Raw genomic sequence first — 10272 nt, 5'->3', positions numbered from 1 at the left:
GTTGCATGGCATACTTTACATGATATTTTCATGGGAAATTAACTCTGTAATACAAATGTTTCATCATATGTATATCTAACTACCAAACAATCTTCACTTATTCTATACCACCTATATTTTAAAAAAGATTTAAGTATCATTTATTAAAATTCCACGTGAACTCTAATAAAAGATCACAATCGTAATGAGCAATGATGCGATCTAAACAGTTGCATGACATACATATATGATGTTTTATGGGAAATTATCTCTTCAATGCTTCTATTTTCTCATATGTATATCTAATCACATAAAAAAATTTTACTTGTTCTATACACCACCTATATTATCAAATTCATATTAATCAATAACTTTGGCACTAACATTGTTAGAATCTATTCAAGAATCTAAGTAAAATGATTTGGGTCTCTACAAATTCAAATTAAATTTGAATTTGGCTTCGAAATTGATCGAATATGATTTGTGTTATCTGATCGAATTTGATTCGAATCAAATCGGATTCGAGTCTATTTGAATAATCCGATTGGATTCACAGCTACAGTATTGCTACTTAAAAAAAAGAAAAAGAAAAAGAAAATATAAAAGCACAAAGCCACAAATGTAAAAATCCCTAATCCCTAATTTCGAGAAATTTTATAATATATCAGAGATATCATGTCAGCTAGGGGTGGGTGCTCAGATCGGGTTGACCCGAACCGAACCGAACTCAAAATTTATTTCGGGTTCAATTTAATTTGGGTCGAAGTTTACAACCTATTTGGTTGAAAATTCAAACCCGATAGGTTGTATTTCGATTCAGGTTAAAAAACAACCAACTTAAAAACATATTCCTAACCCTAACACATCACAACTCCCAATTCCCAAACATATACTTCTTAGTCGCCACACTCCTCCACTTCTTTTTTTTTCTTCTTCTTTTACTTTTTTTTTCCTCTTTCCTCTTCTCCTCCTCCTTTTCTTCCACCACTACCAAATATCATGATGTTCTTCTTCTTTTCTTTTTCTTCATCTTCTTTCCTTCTACCACGCCGAACAACTTATTCTTCTTCTTCTTTTTCAAGTCTTCTTATCTTCTTTTCTTCTTCTTCTTTCCTTCCGCTGCTACCAAACATCTTATTCTTCTTCCTTTCTTCCTCCACCACCAAATGTTTCTTCTTATTTTTTTGATCTCCCATTAATTAAACGTTTAGTAATTTATTTGTTTAATTGTTGGTTGATTTCTTAATTTTCTTTTGTTAGTTGTTGTTAATTTTTTTGTTAATTAATAAATATAGAATTATTTATGTTAATTAGTTAATTTGTGAATAAGATTATGAGAAATTTGTTTGATATTTAGTTAATTATTCTTTTTTGGATGGAGATAAATTAGGATTTTTAATATAAACGAACTTGAATTTATAATTCGAATCAAACCGAACCGAATTTAATTCGGTTCAATTTGGTTCGGGTTTATAGTTTCAACTCAATTAGGTTGAGTTTCCCAAACTGAACAAGTTGAAACCTAAACTGAAATCCGAACAACCCGAACCGAAATTCGATTTGCACACCACTAATGCCAGCCATATAAGAAGCAAATGATACTATAATATGTGTGCATTTCTTTTGAAATATCGTCGTGCAAGTGGTAATTACATTAAATTCAATTACACATGTCATACATACATCAATTGGGTATATTACCTCTAATATATTGTAGAATTTCTCCCATAATTCCGTACCAGTAGTAGCTAGTTTAACCATGTAAAAGTTTTCACCTTCTTCATCATTATCACCCACTTCACTTCACCTTCTTCTCCGTTTCGTTTTCGCCTTTAAAAGTTGATTAACACTAAAAAGTGTACATGTAATAAAAATAAAATTATTAATTTTTCACTTAAAGTGTTGATTAATGTGCTCATAACTTATAAATTATATTAATGCTCCCCTAATAAATTTTTATATTAAATTAATTCGTAATATGTTAATTTTATTTTGAAAATATTTTTCAAAAATAAAGATGAAGTTGGAACTAGAAGCGGGAATAAAAAGAATTACTAGAGTTACTTAGAATGTATTATTGAGGAGATGTAATTAATAAAAAAATATTTTAAAATAATAATAAATGAGAAAGTGTGATAGTCATGGGTGAAAGTTGTCAACATAACTATCACACTCCCCTAAGTGATAATATAAATAATATAAATAATAATAAATAAATAATAATAAAAGAAGTTAAATGCATTCATTGCCTGTAAAAAGGGGGTGGTGTAGGAGCTGAAAAGACAAGCTGAGAGAGAGAGTTGTAGCCGAGAGGGAACAGAGTGAGGAGCTGAAGAATTTTTTTATTTTTATTTTTTGTTTTCTTCTGTATCAATTTTCTTGTAATATATTTAAGAAGTTTTTCAAATAAAAAAAGAATATTTTATTTTCTTTCAATACTAAATTTTACTAAGTTGAGGTGAAGAGTGAAGCTCAAAGTTTCAAATCATAAAATTAATTACTTTCTCAAGCGAGTTTTAAGTTTATTTTATTCTTTTCTAGTTATTTTTATGTCATATTAATTTATAAAATTTCTTAGATTTATATGGCATTTTGACATAATGTCGACACATTAATATGATTGTGGCACATTAGGTACTTGATTTCATATTTATCCACACACATAGTTAGTTGAGAATTAAATGATATAATAATTAACTGGTAAGAGTGAGACAAAATATAAAAAAAAATGAAAAAATATTAAAATTATAGTTTGAATACTGAGAGTGGATCTCGTAACCTTAACATATTTTTAAATTGATTCCTAATAATTTCTTTTCCGGCAATTAATTTTAAATTGATTACTTGATTTTAAATTCTTTGTAGTTCGACCCCGAATTCATCGGATTATATTATAACTAAACACTCTTATACTTGAGAGTAATAACACTTTTGAGCCATGTCAAAAGCCACCGACTGGGCTCTCCTCTTCTTTCTATGCTCTTGTTCTTTGTCCACCTCCTCGTCACCTTCAGTCTTGGCAACTAGTTCGGGGACACTGTCTCAATAGCAGACCATATTGAAGAGAAAGAAGCCAGCAAACTAGAGAATAACGACAGAAATCAGAGAGCAGCAGTGGCAAAAAACCAACAACAACAATAGCTAAAAAACAAAAAACAACAGTAATAGCGAAAACAGAGAGAAGCTAAACAAGAAAGTGAAGGAATAAAGCAAGAGAGAAGACTAAGCAATAAAGAAGCCGAAGAGCTATAAATTAAAGAAGCCGAAGGACATAGAAGTCAATGTAAAAAAGAAGTTAAAGAAACCAAAAGAGAGCTGAAGAACACAATCGAAGGAAAAACAAAGCAAGAGAAGGAGATGAAGCTAGACATTCCAGTGGCTTCAATGAGTTTTGAAGGGCTAGTTACTCCAAGAGAAGTGAAAAGAGATCAGGTCGAAGATAAGAGAGATGACTTTTATCTGAAATTTGAATTCAGCCGAACTAAGTCGAATCCGAACTTATCCGAAATATTCATTCAATTTGAATTCGATCTGAATTATTTTGGATAGGATTGAATTGAATTTGATGTTTGGATTGGAATCGGATGGAATTTTTTCCGAATCCAAATTATCTAAAATTCGATCAGATTTAAACAAGCTTGATCTGAATTCAAAATTGTCCAGTCTTAAGAATTATTATTTTATCTTTAAGTATATTAAAAGTACTATTTCATTTTACATTATGGAACTTTTAAAAATTATAAAATTTATAAATTTAATTAAAAGACCATTATTCACAAAAAAAAATTAAAAGACTATCTAACTGATTTTTTTTGTCTGTTTACAGTTGTACTTCTTATATAATTATAAATTTTGTTATTTGTCAAAATTTCAAATGGTCATTTTGTTTAAATTATTTAATAGCTTCTAATGTTATTAGCGGTAAAATTATTGATTGACATAAATTTAAAAATATAAGTAGAACACAGAATATACGTGAACTTTTTGATAATTAAATATGGGTAATTTTTAAAAACCTCCCCTGAGGTTTGGGCTTGTTGCAAGTAGATGGCGAGAATCTGTTTATTTGTAAAAAATCTCATACCGTCAGTTAATTTTAACATTGACTGTTAGTTGACTGTGCAAAGACAATATTACCCTTAACAATAGTTTATAGACTGACATAACTAAAAAAAAAACTAAAATTGTTGGCGCGAAAAACACAAACCCTATTTTTTGACAATTTTATCCTTGTCAATTCCAAAAATTTACAATATCATAGGTAAAGATTATGACTATTTCATTTTCAAGTTTTTAATTTTATCTTTCTTGTAGGAACTTTAAGAAAATATCAATAATTTAAAGAGGATTTTTCAAGTTTTTAATTTTATTTTTTTTGTAAGAACTTTAAGAAAATATCAATAATTTAAAGAGGGTAAAATAACCAACAATTTTAATTTTTTTTTTTTAGTTATTTTCGTCTACAAACTATTGTTAAGTGTAACATTATCTTTGCACAGTCAACTAACGGTCAATGTTAAAATTAACTGACGGTAGGGGATTTTTTATAAATAAATCAATTTTTACTATCTACTTGCAACAAACCCAAACCTCAAGGGGTTTTTAAAAATTACCCAATTAAATATACATATCATAAAATAAAAGGTGGTGTCGACGTAAATTTTTTATAGCAATAATACATGCGTACAAAAAGAAAGTTAGAGATCATCTGAGTGCCACGTGGTAGACCGTAAATGGACAAAAATAAGTACTTTCAAAATGAAGGGTCAAAATTGTCCACCTCCGACAAAAAGTACACCAAAATCAAAACTTCACACTCCATTGAAAATTCTAAAGTTATACAGTAATAGCACCTTCCTTTCAATTTTCTTATTCTTCGGCTTTGCCACTTTATTCTGCCAACTCTCGTCAAGCGAACAATAATATCCATCAACCCACATTTGTTATTTTAACGCTTGCAGATTTGAGTATAAACCACTTATTGCCAAAACTATTGAAAAACAAAAACGTCAAAACTTCGTTTGATTCCGACGATGTAGGAGTCTGTCTTGTTATTTTCTTTTGACAAATCCCTGAGGTTGGGGCATTGAAGAAAAGGAGGTTTCTGCATCTGGGCTTGTTTTGTTTTGTTAATGGAAGAAGGCAAGTACGCTAAAGAATTAGATGTGGCGGTTAGAGTTGTGCACATGGCGTGTTCATTGTGCCAAAGAGTGCAACAGAAGTTAGTTTCGTCAAGTGATGATGGCCATGTTAAGTCTAAGGACGATGACTCTCCTGTTACTGTTGCCGGTGTGTGCATTGAACTTGTTTCAATTTGGTGATGATGGCTTCGTTTTGATTTTTGGATTGCATCTGTTTTATTCACTCTTTGTTCTGTTTAGATGTTTATAAAAGTAAGATTTGAATGGGAACTGCAGTAATTTGGACCACATTCAATACTTGATTAGCTGAAAGGACATTTGTTTTACCTTTGGCTTATGCATTTAACACTCGCATTCTTATGTAATTAGATGATTCTTCAATACAAGGGGCTGGTTATTGACTTAACACAATGCAGAAATAATATATTGGATATGCGATTCTTGAACCAATATCTGTGACATTTGGGATTATATCTGTTCTCGAGAAAAATAGCCAGATTAGGCTCAAACTGAAACTGTTGTGAAATATTGTAGGTATAAGTCTGGTCGTGATTTATCATCTTCATGCTCTACTGGTGTGAGAGTTGGTATTTGCCAAAGAGCATTTTTTGAAAGGACGTATTTGAATTCATGCTGAGATCCCTAGAAGTAGTGATGTTAGCATATCATGATAGTTAAAATTTGATTCATACTTTAAATATTTTAGGACTTTTCAAGTGCATTGTAATACTAGTTCGTTATGTGTCCAATGTAGGGGAATGTGGTGTGTAGCATGGAGGGTTGAAAATTGTCTGATTTGGAACTTGTGGGCGAATAGGTTTAGGCAACCTGTTCTGCATTCTGTCAGTGTGCTAAATTTAGTTAATGTGAAGTATTTAATCTCCTGACTTTTTATTTCCAATTGTTTCAAATTTTTGCGATTGATACTACGAGGAACTAGGTTGTAATTTGTGCTGTTTTGTTCATTCTTGTGTATTTCTCTGTTATAATTAGCATTTACAAAGGTTGAGTATCCTCCGAAATATTTACCGTGATTTATATTGAAAAATTCATCTATATTTTGCCTCTGATTTGGGCAATATGAACCCATTTGCATTAGACTGTCCTTGTTGTCATTCTTTTAGCTGCTGCAAAATGATGTATGCATACCCGATAACAAGTAAGAACTTGACAATTTATAAACTTCATTAAGGTAATTTAATTTGAGTACTGTCTATTGTTGTCATCCTGCTAATTAGGTAATTTCCTTGATGTCATTGATTGGCCAGATTGGAGTGTCCAAGCAACTGTCAGTTTGATGCTTTCAGAAACCTTGGTTGAAAATTTGTCTATTGTTGCTGAAGAAGATGTCCAAACTCTCACCAAAGCCGATTCAGAAGGCTTGTTGGCGGCTGTGGTGAACACTGTAAATGAATGCTTAGCTGAAGCACCAAAGTTTGGTCTTCAAAGTCCTCCCGGAGCCCTTGGGACTTCACAAATTCTTGAGGCCATAAGTAGATGCAGTTCAAATGGTGGCCCTGCGGGAAGATACTGGGTGCTTGATCCTGTTGACGGAACATTGGGTTTTGTTCGTGGGGATCAATATGCTGTAGCTTTAGCCTTGATTGAAGATGGTAAAGTTGTTCTTGGAGTCCTTGGATGCCCCAATTACCCATTGAAGAAGGAGCTGCTAAATTATCCTCAAAATTACAATCAAACCAAATCAAAAACATCTCTGTCTACTGCAACATGGGAAAAAGGATGCGTGATGTATGCGAGGAGAGATGGTGGTGGAGCATGGATGCAACCATTAATCCATGGAGACCGGATGCTTGAGTGGCCAAATTCTGCAACACAGATATGGGTTTCTCCCATTGTGGATCCAGCCCTGGCAACAGTTTGTGAGCCTGTGGAGAGGGCAAATTCAAACCACTCGTTCACATCGGGACTTGCTGAGACCGTGGGGCTTAGGTTTGTTAAAATTCTTATCACAGCAATTAAAAATTTAAAGTTCAAATTTAATTCTTCTATTTTGTATGGTTGAATGATGGCATGAGAAATAAATTTTGACTGACAGATGAAAGCAGGTTTCTGTGAGAGCTTGACTGGGTCTGAGGGAGGAGAAAATAAATGATATATTATTCAAGAATGGTATTTGACCTGCGGCTTGCAAGTTTACTTAATTATAGAACACTGATTTGGGAGGGTAAAAGAGAAGAAAGCTTCTGCCTATTTTACTTGATGAAGTATTAGAAGAGATCCATGAGTATAAATAAACAGCAAACCTGACTAAACATTAGAAGGTTATGAATATTGCTTGTCTTAATTGTAGCAAGAAGAGGGTGAAATCAATGTCACGAGTAACTTGCGTTATGGAGGGAGTTGGCCTTGTATATTCTGGGGTTAGAATATTTACATAATGAAGTTTATGATGAAGAACTAAATTACCTTCCATTGCTTTGGATTGCCTGTAGAGATACTTTCATGGATAGATGGAGATTTGCATATTATCTGTTTAATGTTTCTGTCTCCACTTGCTATGTTATTGATAATTGTTTTCATGCGTTTAAAGTTAATAGTAAGGTTAGATCATGTATGATGCTTCCTTTTAGGGACCTTTACGACTGTGGTAGGACTCTGGTATTTTTCTAGTTTGCCAAAGCTGTGTTCTACTTTGATCCTGATTGATCTTTTACATCGAAATGGCAGGACCCAACCTATGCGGGTCCATAGCATGGTCAAATATGCAGCCATTGCTCGTGGAGATGCTGAGATTTTTATGAAGTTTGCTAGGGCAGGCTACAAAGAGAAGATATGGGATCATGCTGCTGGGGTCATAATCATAGAAGAGGCAGGTGGTGTGGTAACTGATGCAGGGGGCCGTCCTCTAGACTTCTCAAGGGGAGTGTTCTTAGAAAATCTTGACCGGGGCATAATTGCTTGCTCTAATGCCATACTTCATGAGAAAATAGTTGATGCTGTTTATGCTAGTTGGGACTCTTCTAATCTATGAGGCTTTCTATATCATGCTGATACACTGACAGGCAATTATCGTCATACTTTTGACTGGGTAAGTGTTCTGCAGCAATATATTGTTTCTTTCACATCTAATTTAAATTTTTGATGTCTCTTAGCTTTAGATTCATTGAACCAATTTGATTAATTTATTGATTCGTAGTGTCTTCTAATTAAGCGAGCCTCACAACATGGCTTTATGTGGTAGAGTTAGTTTCTTCATGATTTAGCCGCATGATTATAACATTGTAATGTACTATCTTACCATGCTTGGATCTTAACGAGAGAATATGCAAGGTTATTTTTTCATGATTTAATTGCAAGATTATTGCATGATAATCTAATGATGTCATTAAAAAATAAAAATTAGACATATTATTCTAAACTGCACATTTTTTGGTTACCGTATGCCAAATTGCTAGAATGGTAGTTTTGCAGTGTAAAGGTAATGAGGCTCATGAATTCATGAGTTCAAGTTATATTTATATCTAGCTATTCAACTTCTATTCATGTTTTGCCATTACTTTGCCCCATATGGTTTTGGCATTGCGGAACCCTTTATAATTGACGATTTTTCACTCTCAGACACTGCTTTTTGTTCTAACTCTCAAGTTTTAAGTTATTTCCTCCTTTTTATAGGAGAATCTTGGCTATTTAAGTAGATTCTTGGTTTTGACTCTCTGTTACATTGAAAAAATATTAGAACACATTCTAGTTAAAATCTGAGTTTTAGGCAAACATAGTTTAAAATGTCATAGCTAGCTTAATTTTCTTGTTCATCCTTTTACTTACTTCGAACTCTTCAAATCTTTTCAGGGAAACCAAATTTTGGGAGAATAATTGTGCAGCAAGGTTACTGAATATGGACTGCTGTGGTCCATAAAATGGTGATGATAATCTGAGGTTACAAACATACAAGCTTCTTGCTGCTTACTTAGTCCTTACTTGCATAGTTTTGTCAATCTCTCACAAACAATTTCTCTACAATGATGACTCTTCTATGAAATAATTGCATTTATAAATATAGTTCCCACATCAATGATGCTTACTGATCACTGGGAATCGGCTTCAGGCTGGTGTAATAATGACCTTGGTTATACACGAGATTAACTACCGGCGCATGATTTTCTGTCCTGGCTTATGTTTAACGATTTTTTATTTGTTGAAAAATACAGGATAATAAGATAATTCTTGGAAATTTATTCTCACACAGAATAGGAAAATGCATATGCTGTTACTTTCGCCGCTTAAGTGATTCTTTATTTGCATCAACGCTCTTTAGAGTCGAGACATTTTGCAGGTGACAAGTAGTCTTGGTTTTGTCAATAATCTCATTTTTCAGATTTAATATTTTTTTTTCAACAAATCTCATTTTAAGACCCTCTTTATTGATTTACAAATTGTCCACAAGATATACCAAAGTTTGAAACTCTAGTTTGAAAATATACTTAAATTTGATCCCAAATAATGGAAGAAAATATGTGCCACACACACAGACTTGAACTGGAGTGGTCTGTGAAAAACAGAGATATTATTTAAAGAACCTATCATTTATCATCTCTCATCTTACTCTCTTGAACTTTTAAAAATTTTGTGTCACGAGTTTTAGTAATGATAAAGTAAAATATTGATAAATTAATATTCAATTAAATGATAATCTTGATTGAATAACAATTTTTGTTCGTATCGAATTAAGGCTAACTTGATAATTAATAATTCAATAAATTTATCCAATGATAACTTTTTTGAAAATTTGTATTTTATTATAAGACCCACTTACTATATAAATTAATAGTTACCTAATTTGAAACTAAATTTATATGATATATTTACATGACTTTCTATGAATATGTTTTCAATGATGTTTACTTCTTGAAATTGATTTCGACTTTAATCTTTTCTCTAATTTTTGGCTATGCAATGTTTCAATTGATATTATCATTTTACAACAAAAAATTATTCAATATCAGAATAACAGTATAATTTGAATACTTTGCGCAAGATGGGCTCTATATATCAATCTTTTACATACAAAAAATAAAACTCTATAATCTTATTACTATCAATCAATCAATGTAATGCAACTAATTAATATTCACATGAAACATAATATGTATCATATTAAGGTAAATCAATATTATAAACTTGATCATACATA

At 32.0% G+C, this 10272-nt stretch overlaps 1 protein-coding gene across 1 annotated transcript; it reads left to right on the top strand.

Moving 5' to 3' along the window:
- Positions 1 to 4791: 4791 nt before the first annotated feature.
- On the top strand, positions 4792 to 9228 carry LOC18054179 (PAP-specific phosphatase HAL2-like). The gene is made up of 4 exons (XM_006451892.2): positions 4792 to 5268; positions 6389 to 7070; positions 7809 to 8169; positions 8931 to 9228. Exons 1-3 carry the CDS (start codon positions 5112 to 5114, stop codon positions 8110 to 8112), a joined length of 1143 nt encoding a protein of 380 aa, XP_006451955.1. The 5' UTR covers positions 4792 to 5111; the 3' UTR covers positions 8113 to 8169; positions 8931 to 9228.
- Positions 9229 to 10272: the final 1044 nt, after the last annotated feature.

Source organism: Citrus clementina, unplaced genomic scaffold, assembly GCF_000493195.1.
Source record: "Citrus clementina cultivar Clemenules unplaced genomic scaffold, Citrus_clementina_v1.0 scaffold_1, whole genome shotgun sequence".
NCBI classification, from domain to species: Eukaryota; Viridiplantae; Streptophyta; class Magnoliopsida; order Sapindales; family Rutaceae; genus Citrus; species Citrus x clementina.
Note: the sequence above shows the minus strand (reverse complement) of the source record. Positions and strands in the feature narration are given on the sequence as shown.

Coding starts and splice junctions, on each gene's coding strand:
- LOC18054179 (XM_006451892.2), top strand. CDS start 5,112: ATGGAAGAAGGCAAGTACGCTAAAGAATTAGATGTGGCGGTTAGAGTT. Junction 5,269..6,388: donor CTCTCCTGTTACTGTTGCCG/GTGTGTGCATTG, acceptor TTGATTGGCCAG/ATTGGAGTGTCCAAGCAACT. Junction 7,071..7,808: donor GCTGAGACCGTGGGGCTTAG/GTTTGTTAAAAT, acceptor TCGAAATGGCAG/GACCCAACCTATGCGGGTCC.